Raw genomic sequence first — 21,768 nt, forward strand, 5'->3', positions numbered from 1 at the left:
CAACACTTGAAATGTTGTGTTTATATTTTTGTTCAGTATACATACATACATACAGTTGAAGTTGGAAGTTTACATACACTTATGTTGGAGTTATTAAAACTTGTTTCTCAACCACTGAACAAATTTCTTGTTAACAGACTATAGTTTTGGCAAGTCGGTTGTGCATGACACAAGTCATTTTTCCAACAATTGTTTACAGACAGATTATTTCACTGTATCACAATTCCAGTGGGTCAGAAGTTCACATACACCAAGTTGACTGAGCCTTTAAACAGCTTGTAAAATACCAGAAACTGATGTCGTGGCTTTAGAAGCTTCTGATAGGCTAATTGACATAATTCGAGTCAATTGGAGGTGTACCTGTGGATGTATTTCAAGGCCTACCTTCAAACTCAGTGCCTCTTTGCTTGACATCATGGAAAAATCAAAAGAAATCAGCCAAGACCTCAGAAAAAAAATGTTGTTGCAAAATGGCTTAACGACAACAAAGTCAAGGTATTGGAGTGGCCATCACAAAGCCCTGACCTCAATCCTATAGAAAATTCGTGGGCAGAACTGAAAAAGCGTGTGCGAGCAAGGATGCCTACAAACCTGACTCAGTTACACCAGCTCTGTCAGGAGGAATGGGCCAAAATTTATTGTGGAAAGCTACCCAAAACCTTCGACCCAAGTTAAACAATTTAAAGGCAATGCTACCAAATACTAATTGAGTGTATGTTAACTTCTGACCCACTGGGTATATGATGAAAAAAAAAAAAAGCTGAAATAAATCACTCTCAACTATTATTCTGACATTTCACATTCTTAAATAAAGTGGTGATACTGACCTAAAACAGGGATTTTTTACTAGGATTAATTGTCAGGAATTGTGAAAAACTGAGTTTAAATGTATTTGGCTAAGGTGTATGTAAACTTCTGACTTCAACTGTACATACGTAACATGTTTCACAAGCACATGACAAATGAAAACTACCTTCTACTTCATTCAGAAACAAGTTGACTGTTTTTTTATTGAATTGTCTGTGCTCAACTGATATTGTTTTTAGCGCAAGTCAATGGCGCACCCTACTGGGATACTTTCAGCAGCAGAAATCTGACTGCATGCTCATTGTTCCTTGTACCTAACACAGTAAGATAGTCAACCGATGTAGTGACTTATCCATTTGGATCCATTTCGTACCAATAGGAGCCTGGTTCTCAAAGTTCTAAATCATTCTGGGCTTTGTAGTTTTGGAATCGTTTATTTTGAGTGTGAGTGAACTCAAATATTCAAAAAGTTTTGTACATATATAGTTCTACAGTGAATATATCAATTACCCCATCCATCCTTACTATACCTATTACAAATAAACAACATAAAACACTTAGACATCCTTGGTCAGTGTTCACTGACAGTTATTTCCTTTACCATTCAGTAACACTGGATCATTGTCCTGAGGCAACAGTTAATGGGCATGCAAAACAATGGCCGATTAATGCTAAGATTAGAACTTATTGAATAAAACACATCTATAAAAATAAGGCTGCGTTTACACAGGCAGACCAATTCTGATAATTTTTTCACACATGTATTTTTTTTAACCAATCAGATCATCTCTGATAAATATATAATGTGAAAATATCTAATGTGTGTGGTCAAAAGACTAATTAGTGGGAAAAATATCAGAATTGGCCTGCCTGTGTAAGACCTTCTTTGACAGAGGTCATTAGATCAAGTTCATTTGGTTTTGGCGAGGTACACTCAGTCATTACCATTTATCCCCTAGTGAAATATATACATCACGTTAGGCTTCCAGTTCAGTCATATCCTCTATGTGGCTCCCTAACTATTTAATAAAAACAGTGATTATAAATGTAACAAACAAGCAATCTATTGCAAGTATATATTGCAGTTATACAATATCCACTACAATCGCTTAGTCCAACTGTCTTCAAGACCATAATTCAGAGTAGCCTATATTATGAGATTGTACCTATGGAATATACTGCTGTTTGCTGTGAAAGATATTACAACTAATGATTTACTCTGATGGAAATCAAGTCTTCCATCCAAGGAAATCCTCTTGCAATCTCCTTTCCCAGGAATAGAAAACAGGGTTCATTAAAACACTTGCACATACCTCACAGGATTTTTTGGGGTGGGAAATAATATGTTACTAACCAGGTTTCCATCCAACCTTTTTACGCGAGTAAAGTACATGTTGAATAAAAAAATGTGACGACACATGTCAACAAAACACTGTAGACAATAGGCGATCTTTGTGCAGATAAAATGAATTATGCTATAAATGGCGGTGGAAACTCCTTTATGGGCACGTATTGCTATAATAAACATCATTCGAAGTAAATTTGGAGTCACGCGATGATATTGTGTGGTCCTCCCACCACGACTCGGAAAAACATGCAGTTTATACGCTACGGCTGCAACACAGTCTCACATTCAATTCGCGCATATATGTACAAAATGTATTTCAGCAGATTTCGTGCGTTTTTGTGCATTTTTGGGGTGGTTCAATTCGTTTGAAAATACACGAATTTCTGTGCTACTTAATTCGTGCGAAAAGACACAAATTTAACCAGTAGGTGACACACAAGCCGTTGCAACAACCATGTAGACGCGATAATTTGTATTTCATTTTTGTTCTTCTTAATGGCTAATTCAACGTCATGAATATACAGAAATGTTGTCTTTGTTTAACCATGTTTTAAAATGTGTCGTTGTATGCCTATATGTACTGTTTTAGACTTGCTGAACAGAATTTTTGAGAAAAGACGCACATTTACCTGCGACTTAATTCGTGGGAAATATTGTTTTATTAATGCCAATGCTGTTTTCTGTGCTTGATTTCGCTTAATACTTTGGATACTGGTGCACTTGTAATCAGAACGCCTTTTTGTCATGTAGGCAACCATACACGATTTTCTTCATAACCCATTTCATATTTCGTGGAGCCTAAATTACACAATTTTCTTCATAATGCATGTATTACATGTTAATGTAAAATAATGAATTATGTTGGCTTACACTTATGGCCTTTCCAAGGCCTTTCCATACCTTAAGGGAACATTTTAGCACTCGCCATATGGTTAGTGAGAAACGCCACATTGCAAATGTAAGGTCCCTTACTAGACGTCCTGCAACGTTTCTAAAATTCGCGGACGGCGTCGGGCCGTGCGCGGGGGAGAGATCTTTCAGGAAGTCATCAAACTAAATCTCTCGGACGTTCGGTTTCCGTTTTATAAAAATAACACATTTTGGTCATTTTTCCGCAGTCTAGGAAATTCCCACCAGAGGGAAAATAAATAATATTGCAAATGCACAAGCACATTGCAAATGCATGTGGCCTTTTCTCCTAAACGGAAAATATTTCGAAGACGTAATGGACAGTTGGCCCCGAACAAGATGGCGTCGAGGCCTCAACGCTTTTTGAGTTATGGCCATTTTTCTGGGATTAAAGGTCAAAAACGTAAAGTAGGGTGCTAATTTGACCGCTTCACGTCAAAGTACATAAGCATACGGTGTCAGGAAAAAAAGAACCAGCCATTTATCTATCGTAATTTAAGAGAAATCGTACATTGACAAATTGGTCATGTTCACAAAAAGGAGTTAAAAAAAAAAAAAAGTTACAGATCCAGTTGCAGTGTGTTCAGACGAACATTTTTTAAGTGGGTCTCGAAGCTCTGCCACTGCATCGCAGTGCTAGCTGCGCCACCAGAGTCTCTGGGTTCGCGCCCAGGCTCTGCCGCAGCCGGCCGCGACCGGGAGGTCCGTTGGCCTAGCGTCGTCCGGGTTAGGGAGGGTTTGGCCGGTAGGGATATCCTTGTCTCATCGCGCTCCAGCGACTCCTGTGGCGGGCCGGGGGCAGTGCGCGCTAGCCAAGGGGGCCATGTGCACGGTGTTTCCTCCGACACATTGGTGCGGCTGGCTTCCGGGTTGGAGGCGCGCTGTGTTAAGAAGCAGTGCGGCTTGGTTGGGTTGTGCTTCGGAGGACGCGTGGCTTTCGACCTTCGTCTCTCCTGAGCCCATACAGGAGTTGTAGCGATGAGACAAGATAGTAATTACTAGCGATTGGATACCACGAAGAAAAGGGGATAAAAGGATGGAGTGAAAAAGTACGGTGCTTAAAGACACACAAAGCCTGCAATGGCATTGCCATTATCTCCAGGCCGTGCCGAGTTCAACGAGATGCCCCGCTTGACCGTAGCTAGCTCGGTCTGAGTGCAGCGACAGGGACAAGAAGAAGGACCCAAATGACCCTTTGACCTCAATTTCATAGTTTTTTGCTTTTGGGAGACAGAGAGAGAACCGTTAAGGTTAGAAGCACAATTTGACCTCAGGAACGTTCCTAAGGTCCTCCCGATCTGTGCAAGCCTAACATTGACCGTGTGGCATTAACCCTTAATAGTTAAAAGAAGGTGTTTACATCAAACAGTTTACAATGACATGTCTCCCCATAGGAATACATTGCCTGCTCCCCTAAATTCAACCTGAAGCCTATGTGGGTTAATAATGCCTTATGAACCTGTCTTCGATGACAATCCATCAGGCCACTATGAGGTCTACCTGTGTCGATTCTAAGCTTCCTGGAGCAACCGGAAGTGGTTAAATCACCCTAAAAGTGTTTGCCATACCCAACCTGCATTTTGAGAGAAATAGTGCATTCAACCCTATGTAAATCAGTGAGTTCTTAACGTATAGACTTAAAACTCAGGATTCTGTAAAAGCCCACTCCAATGAGGATATGTGTTTACTTTCAGCTTCCTGTGCCAACCGGAAGTGCCATAATTGGTGTCAAAAGGGCTGTTTCGAAGGGTTAAAAAAGTCAAATCTTTCCAAAACTTAATATATGTGAATAGGCAACCCTCATGAACTGTAAATCAGTCATTCATCCCATCAGATTTCAAGGAAAAATTTACACACCCACACAGAAAGGATGGAGTGACACACTGAGGGGCTTAGAGGCAGACAGTGCCTGCAATAGTTACTTTTGTTTGAACTTTTAAAGAACCGTCAGACCTAGAGTTCTGAAACTTTACAAACCTGTTCTAGAGCTCAGGTCGATTAAGCACGGTGAGTTATGTGGCTCTAGAAGGTTCTCGGACCGATAAAAAGCCTCGGTGCATTTGCATTGACTTCAATTCATTTTGAGCATTACAAAATGGTGACATTTAGAAAAGTCCCAGAGTTGCAAGACTAGGTGCATTGAAACCGGCTCGGCCCATAGAGACGGACCCCGACATTTCTGTCCGATAGCTCATTCAAGGACCTCGTAGCAAGGCATGGAAAAAAGTGGAATTTCAGCACCAATTAAGGTTTTGCTCGGGCACCGAATGACCTATCGAGCCGAAACTTGGGATTCGAGGTCGCCTCACATAGGGCTAAACATAATGTGAAAACTGGACCCGCAGCTAGAACATAACTACGTATTATTTGTTTTATTATGGTTTAAATGGAAGGCGCTGTGAATTTTGGGCCTGCTCTGAAATATGTGATAGTTGGCTTCTAAACGAGTTGGAAAAAGTGAGTTGAGTCAGATGGTATCAGTTTGGTGTCTGAAAATATCTAATTAGCTGATGGACACTGACTTGCTAGTTGACTTTTGTGCATTTGCAATATGTTTCAACAGTGAAAAACCACCAAAATAGCATTCTGAAATCACCACTAAAAATGACATCACCATAGCCGTGCCGAGTTCAACGAGATGCCCCGCTTGACCGTAGCTTGCTCGGTCTGAGCGCAGCGACAGTGACAAGAAGATGACCCTTGACCTACATTTCAAGTCTTTTGCTTTTGGGAGACAGAGAGAGAACTGTTAAGGTTTAGAAGCACAATTTGACCTCAGGAACATTCCTAAGGTCTCTGTGCAAGCCTAACATTGACCGTGTGGCATTAACCCTTAACAGTTAAAAGAAGGTGTTTACATCAAACAGTTTACAATGACATCTCACCCCATAGGAACACATTGCCTGCACCCCTAAATTCAACCTGAAGCCTATGTGGGTTATGAATGTCTTATGAACCTGTCTTCAATGACAATCCATCAAGCCACTATGAGGTCTACCTGTGTTGATTCTAAGCTTCCTGGAGCAACCGGAAGTGATAAAATCACCCTAAAAGTGTTTTGCCATACCCAACCAGCAGTTTGTGATATATAGTGCATTCAACCCTGTGTAAATCAGTCAGTTCTTAACGTATAGACTTAAAACTCAGGATTCTGTAAAAGCATACCCCGATCAGGATATGTCTTTACTTATAGCTTCCTGTGCCAACCGGAAGTGCCTTAAAATTGGGTCATAGGTGCTGTTTCGAAGGTTTAAAAAAGTCAGATCTTTCCAAAACTTTAAATGTGTGAATCGGTCAACCCTCATGAACTGTAAATCAGTAATTTCGCTAAACAGATGTCAAAGAAAAGCTCTCTCTCACACACACACACACACACACACCAAGGATGGAGTGAAAAAGTATGGTGCTTAAAGACACACAGAGCCTTAAATGCTTTTAGGGGGGATCCAGACTTCCATACCCGCTCTGGGAGCGCTATACTACCGCCCAAAATCAATGGGTGCTGGCCTGAGTGATTTATGGAGGTTTTCAAAAAATATTCTAAGTCCAAACTTTTCATGCACCTGGTATTTTTTTGGGGTTACCAGGCGTCATTTTTCAAAACGGTTGAAATTGCTTTTAGGGGGCATCCAGAGTGTCACATGACCGGATGAGGTAACTATTCTTGTTCTTCTTGTAACTTTCCGGTAGGCTAGAAGCTTTCCGGTGTTTTGCTGCTCGACACAGGTCGACGCAGGTATTGCACTTGATTTATCGTTATCGTAACCGTAGATGCAGCCAAGTGGAAATATGAAAGCTTTCTAGCTATTTCGCACTGACGGTAATTTGAACACAAGAACGTTTCTAGTGAAAAGGTGCTTACACTCAGAGCCATGTATTTACACTCAGCCACCCTAGCCTTATTACGGGTTAACGTTTTGGTAATTTTGGTTGGCCAACAAAATGTAAGACTACAATGACTGCATACGTTTCCCCAAATGTTATACGAAAAAAAAATGTTTTGTTATTGATGGACAATGGCAAGGCTGCCATTGTATTTTCAGTTACATTCTGTTCAATAAAAATGGTTTACACGTTTATTTTTTAAGAAATACATGGAACTACAACCGAATAAAACACCATTAACCATCATGCATTGCTTACATTCATTCTATCCTGAAAAGTCTGTTCAGAAAAAATCGAAAACAGTACATATAGGCATAAAACCACAATGTTTTAATAGGGATTAAATAAAGACAATATATATATAACCTCTTATGGTTAAATGGTTAAAAAAAGACAAAATATCTATATATTCATAACGTAAAATAAATAAATACAGGCGATCGCGTCTATGGTTGTTGCAACGGCTTGTGTGTCGCCTACTGGTTCAATTCGTGTCTTTTCGCACGAATTAAGTAGCACAGAAATTCGTGTATTTTCGCACGAATTAAGTAGCACAGAAATTCGTGTATTTTCAAACGAATTGAACCACCCCAAAAATGCACAAAAACGCACGAAATCTGCTGAAATACATTTTGTACATATATGCGCGAATTGAATGTGAGGCTGGGCTGACAGATGAAATAAATTAGGATGAATTCCACCCGTAGTGAAAGTGAACAGTGATGAGCTTGATGCTCCTTTCCAATAGACACTGAGGGTTTTATTCTGGTGACATGATGATCGATGCTTGGGTGCCTTTTCACAAAAAAATTATAATAATCTTGCGGCAGGTAGCCTAGTGGTTAGAGCGTTGGGCCAGTAACCGAAATATTGCTGGATCGAATCCCCGAGCTGACAAGGTACAAATCTGTCTTTCTGCCCCTGAACAAGGCAGTTAACCAACTGTTCCCCGATAGGCCGTCATTGTAAATAAGAATTTGTTCTTAACTGGACTTGCATAGTTAAATAAAAAGGGATAGTTCACCCAAATTACAGTTATTTGTGCCACAAATGCTAAAACATTAACATTTGGTAACAGTGCCAGGAAATTAAAACCAAAGCTTAAACTGCTTAAGGGTAAGGTAACCAATGTGCAATTTTGTAATTTGGGTGACCTATCCCTTTAATATATTTGTAACATGTTCCGGTGAAAGACAAATCAAGTTAAGAATGAACAAATGCATCAAATAATGAATTTGAGTTAAACTACTTTTTATGAAAAAGTTACCTTAACTCTTCTCTATGTAAACAATTAGTTTTTATTTCCATTCTTGAATCATTTACAAGTTAAAGGGATACTTCGGGATTTTGGCAATGAGGCCCTTTATCTACTTACCCAGAGTCAGATGAAGTCCTGGATACCCTTTTTATGTCTGTGTCCAGTATGAAGGAAGTTAGAGGTAGTTTCGCAAGTTAATGCTAACTAGCGTTAGCGCAATGACTGGAAGTCTACGGGTATCTTCTAGCATTGTTATATTTGAGGTATTTCGTTTTAGTTATCAACACTTTAATTGCTCATTAACACATGATGCATCCTAATTTGTGGTGTATTTGGGTGTTAACTTCTGCAAACATTTGGAGATTTATCAATTTGTTCAGGGTCAAAATAAATAATTTAATACATTGAATTTACACCTGCTCCAGATCACATAGCATTTGAACTTTGACCTGTGCCAGATACAGTGTGTCATGACGTTGGCCTGTGGGTAGGTTTATGACAGTCATAAATACCTCTTTCCCCCTTTTTCTCTCTCCCTACTATAACTGATGTGACATAAGGAAACCCATGGGTTAACATAGAGATTCTGGGTAACATCAGAAGTGGGGGGAAATGAACTATATTCTGGTAATCCGACCAACTGAACATATGCGGTGGTACTTAAGGTATATTATGTCAGTTCGGTTGCCCTCTGACACATTCTCATCAATGATAGAATGACATAAACTCTACTGTGGAAAGTCTAAACGTCAGAGGTATCGGATTCACATGGAATTGTTGTTTAATTCAAATGTTTGAATATGACATTATTTGTGAAGAGGTGAAATGTAATTTTAGCTTCCAAATGAGAGATCTGGACTTTCATAAGTGTTCCTCTGCTCACAGTGGCCCGCCCCTGTGAAGAGGCATGGGTTATAAACTTTTCAGACACACCCCTCTCCCTCCACTATAAAAGCCATTGACAAGAATATAACTTTCTGTTCCGGGTACACTAGGATGACGGTCCGGTGTCAGAATGGTTCAGATAATAACTACAGAACTAAGCCAACATCAGCATGGACTTTGATTGTGAATGGTATGAACTTTGAACTCGTATTCACTACAGAAGTGATATTTCCTAGCCGTTGAGTTAGCAACAGCTAAACGCAGGTTAGGAAGGACAGTCCGAGTACTACACACAACGTTCCCCCAACGTATCCCGTGACTACCAGAGACATTCTTCAAAGGACAGAGGACTCGGGTTGGCGACACGGTCCATCTACCACCAACCTACTGAAGCGCAGCTCAGAGTAAATATTTATTGCATTTTCCTGTTCGAATGGGCGGTAATTTAGAATGCATAAGATACTGTATTTACGATAGCACAGCTCGCCTATGTTCCAGTCTCCCGCTCTTTCACTAGGACTCAGCCCCTTCCCTTTGTGTAACAAGCTGTCATATCTATTCCGCCCGCTAGGGACGTTTTTCTGTATGACGTAATTTGTGATCAAGTTATGATTTAATTGTATATGTGTGATTCTGTGTGATTAGTTAGGTATTTAGTAAATAAATAATTGAACCCAATTTTGTATTGCTGATTCAACTTGTTAGCCAGGATTCTTGCAGATAATCAAGGACTTACAACTTTCAGATGAGACTGAATAAAATTACGATTAATGTGACTGTTATGGATGTAAAATCTTACTAAATCTTTAAGAGTTTATTCGGAAGATAACAGCTCTATAAATATTCTTTCGTGGTGTCCCTCTCTAGTTAATTAATATTTACATGATTAGTTCAATCAGGTAATATTTATTACGGAGAAATTATTTTATAGAATAGCATGTCATAGCAATTAATCTGGCATAGTCAAAGACACGACAAGTGTCTTGGGAAAGTATTTACCCCATTTTGTTGCCTTACAACCTGGAGTTTGTATAAATTTGATTTACACAACATGCCTAACACTTTGAAGATGCAAAATATTTGTGTGTGAAACAAACAAGAAATAAGACAAAAAAACAAAACTTGAGCGTGCATACCTATTCACCCCCCCAAAGCCAATACTTTGTAGAGCCACCTTTTGCAGCAATTACAGCTGCAAGTCCCTTGGGGTGTCTCTATAAGCTTGGCACATCTAGCCACTGGGATTTTTGCCCATTCTTCAAGGCAAAACTGCTACAGCTCCTTCAAGTTGGATGGGTGTACAGCAATCTTTAAGTCATACCACAGATTCTCTATTGGATTGAGGTCTGGGCTTTGACTAGGCCATTCCAAGACATTTAAAATGTTTCCCCTTAAACCACTCAAGTGTTGCTTTAGCAGCATGCTTAGGGTCATTGTCCTGCTGGAAGGTGAACCTCCGTCCCAGTCTCAAATCTCTGGAAGACTGAAGCAGGTTTCCCTCAAGAATTTCCCTGTATTTAGCGCCATCCATCATTCCTTCAATTCTGACCAGTTTCCCAGTCCCTGCCGATGAAAAACATCCCCACAGCATGATGCTGCCACCACCATGCTTCACTGTGGGGATGGTGTCCTTGGGGTGATGGGAGGTATTTTTCCTTGATGGCCAAAAAGCTACATTTTAGTCTCATCTGACCAGAGTACCTTCTTCCATATGTTTGGGGAGTCTCCCACATGCCTTTTGGCGAACACCAAATGTGTTCGCTTATTCTTTTCTTTAAGCAATGTTTTTTTTCTGGCCACTTCCATAAAGCCCAGTTCTGTGGGGTGTACGGCTTAAAGTGGTCCTATGGACAGATACTCCAATCTCCTTTGTGGAGCTTTGCAGCTCCTTCAATGTTGTCTTTGGTCTCTGTTGCCTCTCTGATTAATGCCCTCCTTGCCTGGTCCGTGAGTTTTGGTGGGCAGCCCTCTCTTGGCAGGTTTGTTGTGGTGCCATTTTCTTTCCATTTTTTAATAATTGAGCTCCGTGGGATGTTCAAAGTTTCAGATTTTTCTTAAATAACCCAACCCTGATCTATACTTCTCCACAACTTTGTCCCTGACCTGTTTGGAGCGCTCCTTGGTCTTCATTGCGCCGCTTGCTTAGTGGTGTTGCAGACTGTGGCCTTTCCGAACAGGTGTCTATATACTGACATCATGTGACAGATCATGTGACACTTAAAGTCCACATGTTTGCAATCTAACTAATTATGTGATTTCTGAAGGTAATTGGTTGCACCAGATCTTATTCAGGGGCTTCATTGCAAAGGGGGTGAATACATATGCACGCACCACTTTGACGTTTTTTTAAACAAGTTATTTTTTTCATTTCACTTTACCAATTTGGACTATTTTGTGTATGTCCATTACATGAAATCCAAATAAAAATCAATTTAAATTACAGGTTGTAATGCAACAAAATAGGAAAAACACTAAGGGGATGAATACTTTTGCAAGGAACTGTAGCCAGGGCAACATTACACAAGTTTAGATTATTGGATATGCAAGTTGTGCTGAGGTGCACAACTAAATCGGAATCGCTGAAATGTTTGACCCTTACGTTTGAATATCTATTTTTATGACATCACCCACAGTGGGTGGTCACTAAAGTTGAGTAAATGTTTACTATAAAAAAAGTACATGTAATTGAAAATGTAGTTCCTAACTTAAATGGATGCATTTTGGGGAGCGATGTGAAGTGGAGATCAAACATGATTTCCAATGTTCTTTAAAAAAAAAAAAAAAAGGTGCCATCTGATATCTTTGTCAATAAATTTGAACAGAAATGTAACTAATGTAAAGTTAGACTCAGCAAAATGACGCAATGTTGCTCTCCCGCAGTCACACACAGCATCTGCACGGGTTCGCTTCATACCATATACAGCGTGGTAGCCGCGCGACCAAAAAAAAGCAGAGAAGTTGAGTATCACGCTTCAACGCTCTTAGTTGTTGCGGAAATTGATCCAATATACTGTTTACTTTCTGCATCTACATCATATTGCAACCTTTAAGTATTAGTAGCATTGAATTTTCATTGACATCCATGACTTGTCCTCTAACTTGCAAAAACAAATCTGCTTCTACATTACATTAAATAATTTAGAGCTATTAAATTCCAGATTATCAAGGCATTGAATAGACACCACAATGGATTAATCCCAGAGCCATAGATACATGTACGGATGGCTCACCATATTCCATGTTAGCAGCGAACGTTCCATGACGGAAGGATTACTATTTGCATTGTAACTAGCATGAAACTTTTTGGCTAACATGGCAACCATAAAAGACTTGAAACGTTAGAACTTTTTATACCTACAAGTTCAGCAAACAACGTTTACTTAACATTAACTACATGCATTTTTCTGCAGTCATACATGAGGTCACTAGGATAACCCCAAACGAATACCCTGTGTGTGGGGCAGTCCTTCTCCAGCGTTTTAGACCCTGCAAATCAGTGTGTAAACATGCAGATATGATGGTCGCGTTCCCCTGCTCAGACGTTGCATCAACCAATGGTTGCGTACCTCGTCATCGACTATGCCTTCGGACACCAGATTGCTATAACATGTGGTTAGCCAATAGGTAAAATACCTATCCAAGTGTTGTAAGATCTGGCACACTTCAGCAACGCCTGGGCAGAAGAACGCACCCGTTGATTTAGTCACCTAGTAGTAGTCACTTCAAAGGGGAAGATCAGTTTTTTTCAGGTTGAGGAACCATCTAACATCAAGTTGTAAAACACAAACTTCCCCTTTAACAGCCCAAGCAAGGCCTAAGACAAAATACATACATGTATTATTTATATCCCTTGCCGTTGGTGCCCCAATGGATGTGGCCAAGCAGGAAAACCCCGGTGAAGCATGAAGCCAAGAACCTCCTCCTCATCATTCTTGATCCTGTGCTTTCAGCACAGCAGGGGTTTACCGCCCAACCCGGTGTCTACATTGTCTCCCATTTCCCTCATGGCCTCCTCATCTCAGGCCTTCATGTATGTGGGGATGGTGCCTCGCTGAGTCAGCCCCTCAAACCTCTTGTAGGTGTAGTTCAGGAACACCCAGTCCTTGGATTTGTCTGGCTCCGTCACGTTGGAAACTGAAACAACAAGATTGTAAATTATATACAACAGTGTATTAAGGTTAATACCAGTGTTATTGTCTCCTCCTTGCCACTAGAGGGCAAAACTGAATAGGAAATTAATCTAGATCTCAGAACTGTAGGAATGTGTGAATAACAACAGGACTATGGGTCCTATTTAATCTAAATTGGAGATGATGACTCAAATATTCCTGTACACCAAAGCAAACCTGCACTGCAGCACATTGTTTCTTCTGCTTTAATAGTTTTTACATTTTATCATTCATTTCATGCTTATTGTGAAACACTTTTCATACATGAAATGCAGCTCAAAGTAGTAATAGAGACAAAGTGATTATTATTACCTGGCTGAAGGATGTCCGATTCTGGGAACTCATCAAAGTTCGATGTGTCATCGATGCTCTTGATCTCAATGGAGATGGCGGCTGGTCTTTCCCTATGGAAGGAAGGCAAATGTGAGCCGTTGGTCTATTTAAAACCTTTTTCCTAATGCATTTTGCTGAAACGCACCAAAGACAACCAAATTAAAGCTAAGTGACTTGGCTTTTGTTTGGGCTGTGATTGCATCTTATACCTCCTTTAAGATATTGCCATCATACATGATTAGACACACACACGTATGTACTGAAGAACAAACACATACCTGATGTGTTCCCAGTCCACAGGCTCAAAGAAGGCGTGACTCTTCATCTCCTCAACACTCACAGCACCAACACGGTTCTCAGCGTCATTACAGTACCTGAAATGGGTTCATGTTGTTGGAGCACCAAAGCCTTTGTTTCACAAGAGGAAATCCATTGCGCTGAAATAAAATGTCTACTTTACTGCAGTTTGATACGGCGTGTTTTTGTGGATGTGATAATTTTGGTAACTCAGCCTGCAGATGTGACTTACGATCCAGTTATAATGCATTATAAGACATGTTATTAACATGTATGACCACCTTATGTCCTTATGTCTTCGTCATTAACATCTCATAATGATCATGAGTAACAGCTATTTTGAGTTCACCCAATCTAGCAAATGTGAAGCTATAGGCCTAAAATATAAGACATTATAAAAGGCTCACACATCTTTATAACAAGTATTAAAACACTAACTATAAGCGTTAGCTGTCAGAGCAGCTTACGGATCACTGCACAGGTACACAGCCCATCTGTAAATAGCCCACCCAACTACCTCATCCCCATATTGTTTTTGTTTTTATTGCTCTTTTGCACCCCAGTATCTCTACTTGCACATCATCATCATCTGCACATCTATCATTCCAGTGTTAATGGTAAATTGTAATTATTTTGCCTCTATAGCCTATTTATTGCCTTACCTCCCTAATCTTACTACATTTGTGCACACTTTACATAGATTTTTCTATTGTGTTGTTGACTGTGCGTTTGTTTATCCCATGTGTAACTCTGTGTTGTTTTTGTCGCACTGCTTTGCTTCATCTTGGCCAGGTTGCAGTTGTAAATGAGAACTTGTTCTCAACTGGCCTACCTGGTTAAATAAAGGTGAAATAAAAAATGTAACATTTTTACCAGTAAAGTGTTACAATACTTTTTTCCTAAGAGGACAATACACGTTGATACATACACACAAGCGGCTATCCTATAAGGTTTCATATGACCACAAACCTGAGAATCAAGTCCTTGGCCCGCTCTGAGATGGGCACCTCAGGGGGGAAGACCAAGGTCTCCTTCCAGTTCATCACCTTCCTATACGTCTCCTGGGGTGTTTCAGAACAGAACGGGGGGTACCCTGAGAGACACCAGGGGAGAATGTCAGTATGTTACAAAGTAGGAGAAATTAGTTAGCCAGCTAACTTTCTGAAAAAATGTCCTATCTTTGAGTTCATAATGAAACATACTTGGGCATGTTGTAATTGACTCGGTTACATAGACATACCTATCAGCATCTCATACATGATGACCCCCAGAGACCACCAGTCACAGAGCTTGTTGTATCCCGTCTGGAGGAACACCTCTGGGGCAATGTAGTCTGGTGTTCCCACTGTGGAGTAGGCCTGTTGGTTAAACAAACAGATGGGGAGACACTAGTAAGTAAATACAACCCAAAGGCTACAGTATTGGGTGTGCTTGTTTCACAGTCCATGGTGCTCAGAGGATCCTTAACAAAAACACTGATGAGATCCCTGAGAGGGATACTACTCAAAGGACCATTGTGAAGGGAGGTACCAAAGATATAATGGGCGGTAAAATATATAGTCTCTCACATGCACAAACTCTTACCAGTTGCCTCCGGTTCTTCTTCCACGTCTCTGCTTTTCTCTTTGAGTTCATGTTTTGGAAGGCTGTGGAATATTGCAAGTTCAAAGACATGGCAGTGTTCTCCCATAAAAACGACTGAACAAACAAATTATATTTTGTCTGAATGAAAATAAAAGTGAATGATTCACAGGTTGTAAAGAGTGACTCACAGAAGTCACTGGGAGGGTTGTGTGTGAGGTTCCTGTAGAACTCTGTACGGTGGGCCTTCTTCAGTCCCGTACACAGACCAAAATCAGACAGCTTTACATGGCCCTGGAGAAGAAAAAGACTCTCCGATCACACCTTCAATACGAACGGTTATTATATACTTTAATTGGCCATCTAAGTGAATGCTTCTCTGTGTGCGTGTCTCTGAGCATGTGTCTGTTTGTGTACAGGGGTAGGCCTGGACCAGGCCCGTGTCTCACCCTGGAGTCTAGCAGCAGGTTATCAGGTTTGATGTCTCTGTGGATGAAACCCAGCTGGTGGATGGAGTCGATGGCCAGGACTGTCTCAGCTATGTAGAACTGGGTAGCCTCTTCAGACAGGGTGTCCTTTTTCATCAGCAGGGTCATCATGTCACCTGCACATTGAATTGATATTAATGACACTATGCCACTAACCCCGTTTTTTTACATGTGTGTAACAGATGACCAATTAAATTAAAGTATATAATAACAGTATACACTCATTGGCCAGTTTATTAGCTACACCCATCCAGTACCGGGTAGAACCCCTTTTGTCTCCAGAACAGCCTGAATTCGTCAGGGCATGGATAGTACAAGGTGTGGCATTCAGACGTTGCACAATTGGTATCAAGGGACCTAACGTGTGTCAGGAAAACATTCCCCACACATTACTACCAGCCTGTACCGTAGACACCAGGCCGGATGGGTCCATGGACTCATGCTGCTTATGCCAAAACCAGACGTTGCCATCAGCATGACGCAACAAGAACCGGGATTCGTCAGACCAAATTATACTCATTGTTGTTAACTACACTCAGTGGAGCTGCTGGTAAAACCTTCTTAACTTGGACATTCATTTTTGGCTATGTTAAAGTTTACACTTCCCTCTTTCAATTATCATGTGGGTAGGCTAAAATAATGAAAAACTATCTACCAAATCTATTCATTGATTGCTTCTTCTTGACATTATCATTCACCCGACAAGATGTGAAAATTGTTTTTATCACTAACATGATGGGAAAGGTTAAAGAACCCTGCTCTAGATGTCTCTATGTACAATGTGTAATGTCACTATATTTCTTCCTAATAATTATATCTAATAAAAAATGGTTTGATGTAATTTGTGGAGTCAGACTGTGTCCAGCAAGAGAAACCACCTCCAGGTAGAAACTCCATGATGAGGTAGAGGTTCCTCTTATCCTGGAAACTGTAGAACATCTTGACCACCCAGGCCCCGTCCGCCTCTACCAAGATGTCCCTCTCTGCCCGAATATGAGCCACCTGCTCCTTCTCCAACATGTCAGCTTTCCTCAAGATCTTCATGGCATATATGTGCCCGGTGTCTTTTTTCTGCACCAAGCGGACCTGAGAACAAACGTAGGAGTCACACATGAGTATGCCACATTTGAGAGGCTTAAGTGCAATTAGTTGCTAACTGCTTTATAAAATGAGTGGTCAGACCAAACCATGCATTGCAAACTTTTTTGAAAGCTTCAGTAAAGACCATATTAATCGACAATCAATACCAGCATACACTCAAAGGTCCATATAAAGAAAATAAACTGAAGAGAGAGATATAATAACCTACCTCTCCAAAGGCGCCTCGACCAATGACCTTTAGTGACTCAAAGTCGTCCAGGCCCAGCCGGGTCCTCTTCAGCCGCAGGAACTCTGTCTCCTTCCTGGCGTGTTGGGAACGTCGCATGACCTTCTGTTGAGAAACACGGGCACAGAGACACCAATAATCAGTTCCATTTGGTTTCCTCTAAAATAGTAGATGTGACAAACATGCAAAGAAAGTGCTACCCACAACATTGATTCCAATCCATTATTGGAATTAAAGCCATCGTTCCACACGAGTGGAGGTTTACCTCTTCATCTATCAAGCCTTCCTCATCCATGACTTTCTCCAGCTTCTTCTGCCTGGAAAAACAGAGGGGAACATGCAGGTATTCTGAAACAGTCTACCCCAGTCTTGTTACTCTGAACAGTCTACCCCAGTCTAGTTATTCTGAAACAGTCTACCCCAGTCTAGTTAGTCTGAAAACAGTCTACCCCAGTCTAGTTAGTCTGAAAACAGCCTACCCCAGTCTAGTTAGTCTGAAAACAGCCTACCCCAGTCTAGTTAGTCTGAAAACAGTCTACCCCAGTCTAGTTAGTCTGAAAACAGTCTACCCCAGTCTAGTTAGTCTGAAAACAGTCTACCCCAGTCTAGTTAGTCTGAAAACAGTCTACCCCAGTCTAGTTAGTCTGAAAACAGTCTACCCCAGTCTAGTTAGTCTGAAAACAGTCTACCCCAGTCTAGTTAGTCTGAAAACAGTCTACCCCAGTCTAGTTAGTCTGAAAACAGTCTACCCCAGTCTAGTTAGTCTGAAAACAGTCTACCCCAGTCTAGTTAGTCTGAAAACAGTCTACCCCAGTCTAGTTAGTCTGAAAACAGTCTACCCCAGTCTAGTTAGTCTGAAAACAGTCTACCCCAGTCTAGTTAGTCTGAAACAGTCTTCCCCAGTCTAGTTATTCTGAAACAGTCTTCCCCAGTCTAGTTATTCTGAAACAGTCTTCCCCAGTCTAGTTATTCTGAAACAGTCTTCCCCAGTCTAGTTATTCTGAAACAGTCTTCCCCAGTCTAGTTATTCTGAAACAGTCTTCCCCAGTCTAGTTATTCTGAAAGTCTTCCCCAGTCTAGTTATTCTGAAACAGTCTTCCCCAGTCTAGTTATTCTGAAACAGTCTTCCCCAGTCTAGGCCGTGGTGGCGTTGTCTTTCATGATCATCTATCAACATTTTTCAGACATAAAACTGTGATGATTGTTAATGATTAAAGTGCAATTTCTACTCCAAATGTTATGGACGCTATATAGCCTACCCTGAGAGTTATTGTTGTGTGTTACGGTTTCACCCACCATAGTAGAGATGTCCTACAGGAGCCACAGTACTTTGGCTAAACAGTTGTGATTGTGATGCTAGCTCACAAACGTGAGGACGGTCAGGTTGGAATAAACCCAAGTAATTTTATAAAGAACAAAGTCTCTCTCATTCTCTCAACATAACAACCCACTATTTGGGTCCTCTTAAAATGTAGCCCAAACAAGCTTGCGTTGCCAAATGCAAATATTCGGAACACCTGGATGTCACATGCATGGGTGGCCTATAGGAGAATGGGTGGCCTATAGGAGACACGTACCTGGTCTCTCGCTCCTCGTGTTGTGTCAGCAGAGTGCTGTAGAAGTTCTCCAGTGTCAGCTTGGCCACGGTCACCCTCTCCCGGGTGTGGTTGCTCATGGGAAGGGCAGCTGCAGTCCCTCCCGTCATGGCCATACTATCCTGTAGAGCAAAGGGAAACAATGACAACGCTGAGTGACTGAGGCCCAATACACATGTACTGATATTCAACATAAGCCTACTGTACATCCAATAGTTTTTAGTTCCAGTTGAGTAATATCTGAGAGACATTGTATCGCTACTGTCTATTACTAGCAGTGAGGAGCCTGTTTTAACTTGTCTTTGCATAATACAGACCAGTTATGCCCACACTAAAACATCTAATGTTACTGCTGTACCTATTCTTAGTATATCTTATGTAAATTCCTCCGGTGTAGATGCGTATAGATTGCATTTGGATGACTGTTAGTGCTATTTGGGTTGTTCATTTGGATTACTGTTACAGTGCTATTTGGGTTGTTAGGTTAATTGGATCCATTCGGATATTTCTTTATTGCTTGTTAAAATCTTGTATTATTTATGTTCTTGCTTGACATCTAACTGCATTTTTAGGTGCTAGTAACATAAGCATTTTGCTGCACCTGCTATAACATCTGCTAAACTGTGTACGTAACCAAAAAACGTTGATTTGATGCAAGTTCACTCTTTCTTGAAAGACAGGTGCAGAGAGAGAGAGAGGGGCCATTGTGTGCAGTGCAAAAAAAGGAACGTTAAACATGCAATCAAGAAACCAAGTGGTCTCCACCCTGTGAGTCAGCACCAGACAGGAAGCAACTCCCCTTCAGCATGAAAAGACCCAGTCATGATGCCAGAGGGAGGGGGACTGTCTGGGACACATACACACAGCCAAGAACAACACCAAGCTCCATACCCTCAGAAACATCTCAATAGGCAGTGAGGAAGAGTGTCTTGGGGGACTGGTCCATAGGGTTGAGCTCATGTACCAGTCCAATGAATCACAACAGTGTCCAATGCCTGTTTTCATGAGTTGTGCACCAGGCTCCTACTCCGGTTGCCTAAAACTTCACCCTTGAAATTTCTTCTGCTTTACCTATGCAAAGGCCATCTTTAATTATACTATTAGGTATATCAATTTAGCAACAACGACATATTGTATTTTCCTGAGATTTAAGCTAGTAGTTAGTACTAGTAGTAATGTCCTTTGTTTTGTGGATTTCAGACATTCTGTATCTGATGATTGAAATAGGGATATTTCTGATGGCCTTACCAAAGATGGTGAATTGTGATGTTTGATTTGAAACCAGTGCTTCAGAGGTCCCATTGTTATTTGAGAATGTTTAACTATTGAATTTGATACATAGATAGATCCAAAATAGAAAACGATTGGACGTAGACGCAACATTGGAATGTAAGGACATGTTAATTTCACTCAATTCCAATTACTCAAGGCCTATAAGATGCCCAATGATGAGGACGCTGCTTATGTGGCGCCAGTGTTAATAATAAGGACTGTACGAGCAGGTGATGATGAACACGTCATTGCCATGATTTGTGCATTGGATTGCGTAACAGACGTAAACATGACAAAACCACAGGTATGCATGCAACGAAACAAGTCTGCCAACGAGAAGATAACTGTATTGAATGCTGTCATTGCAATTTGACATCTAGGCTAGGTGTAGGCTGTCTATGTCTTGACAGTTGCTGATCGACGTTGACCATAATGTAAAAACTATCCAGACTTGGATTTAATAATAGCTTTTACCCACCTCTGTATCCTGCTCCAGATTCAATTGATGGCTAGGCTAGCTGCCCAGCCCTGCTCCAATATGACAGAATTTAGGTCCGTAAATTTGGCTAGGGAATGAGGGGAAAGACTCGACGTTATGTAACGTTACTAGCTATCTAACGTTAACTAGATACACACACTGCAAACACTGACTGTGTATGGAGAAAATAAAAGACTTGAGTCAATGACAACTATTTTTGATATTTAACAAGACTAACTACAAGGGTTTGGTAAGCGTTGCATCTCCATTCATCCATCTTCGACCTCAACCCTCCCTGTAAATAGTAAAATAGCCAATTAGTCCCAGAATGGATGCACTAAAAACATAACGCTTACTCCACGCAAGTACATGCTACAGAAATGACACCGAGATTAGCCAATAGAAGATAAAATGAAATAAATGCTTATTTTAAGCAATCGGTCGTGGAAATATTGGGGGACGTAACCTAGCTATCTACCAATCAGAGGAAAGTAATATGCCTTTTTTTCAGGTCGGTCCACCGGTTTACCCTGAGCATGGTTGCGTTCCAGGCCGCCTACATTGTAGTAATTGAAAATACAGTACATTACTGGGAATGGTTTAACGATGATAGGACTGCAATGTAGTCAGCCTCTGGAACACTTCTCACTTCAATTAAACGTTGAAGGCCGGTTTCCCAGCTAGTGAGGGAGTTTTATCAATGTCCCGGGTGAATCGGGTTAGCTTTGATGCATTCGTTTTGGAACTGGGCTGCTGAAAACAAAAGGGATGTAGGTTAAGCATGTGTAGTAATGAGTAGGATTGTCTTTTCACATGCAAAATGGATTGCTTTTGATTAAAAGGCTTCATCTGCCATCCCAATGAAAACTAGTTGAATTCAAACATATTTTATGATACATAATGTTTCTCAATGATGCACAATGTTGACAATATCACGAGCTGTGCAGATTACCGTTCGATTTGAGCAGGGTGCACTTCACTCAAGACTTCGCCCAGTCACGTTAGGAGATATAGCCGGTTCAACCCGGGCTGCTCAATCGAATCCCCTTAGTATATAAGACTTAAAAAACACTTTCAATTCAAGGGCATTCTGAAAGCCATCTTTCTGTGGGGCCAAGGTTTGTCTGTTGCATATC

At 40.9% G+C, this 21,768-nt stretch overlaps 1 protein-coding gene across 1 annotated transcript; it reads right to left on the reverse strand.

The window, feature by feature from the left end:
• Window positions 1-12,957: 12,957 nt before the first annotated feature.
• Window positions 12,958-20,746, reverse strand: LOC120049388 (serine/threonine-protein kinase 38-like). Its single transcript, XM_038995658.1, has 13 exons — window positions 20,633-20,746; window positions 18,865-19,004; window positions 17,553-17,604; window positions 17,270-17,392; window positions 16,839-17,046; window positions 15,922-16,076; window positions 15,664-15,766; window positions 15,476-15,537; window positions 15,132-15,249; window positions 14,861-14,984; window positions 13,873-13,968; window positions 13,574-13,665; window positions 12,958-13,226 (listed from the first exon to the last, which is right to left on the reverse strand). Exons 2-13 carry the CDS (start codon window positions 18,996-18,998, stop codon window positions 13,111-13,113), a joined length of 1,383 nt encoding a protein of 460 aa, XP_038851586.1. The 5' UTR covers window positions 18,999-19,004; window positions 20,633-20,746; the 3' UTR covers window positions 12,958-13,110.
• Window positions 20,747-21,768: the final 1,022 nt, after the last annotated feature.

Source organism: Salvelinus namaycush, chromosome 6, assembly GCF_016432855.1.
Source record: "Salvelinus namaycush isolate Seneca chromosome 6, SaNama_1.0, whole genome shotgun sequence".
Lineage (NCBI taxonomy): Eukaryota > Metazoa > Chordata > Actinopteri > Salmoniformes > Salmonidae > Salvelinus > Salvelinus namaycush.

Coding starts and splice junctions, on each gene's coding strand:
- LOC120049388 (XM_038995658.1), bottom strand. CDS start 18,998: ATGGCCATGACGGGAGGGACTGCAGCTGCCCTTCCCATGAGCAACCAC. Junction 17,047..17,269: donor GTCGAGGCGCCTTTGGAGAG/GTAGGTTATTAT, acceptor GTTTGTTCTCAG/GTCCGCTTGGTGCAGAAAAA. Junction 13,666..13,872: donor GTGGACTGGGAACACATCAG/GTATGTGTTTGT, acceptor TTCCTTCCATAG/GGAAAGACCAGCCGCCATCT.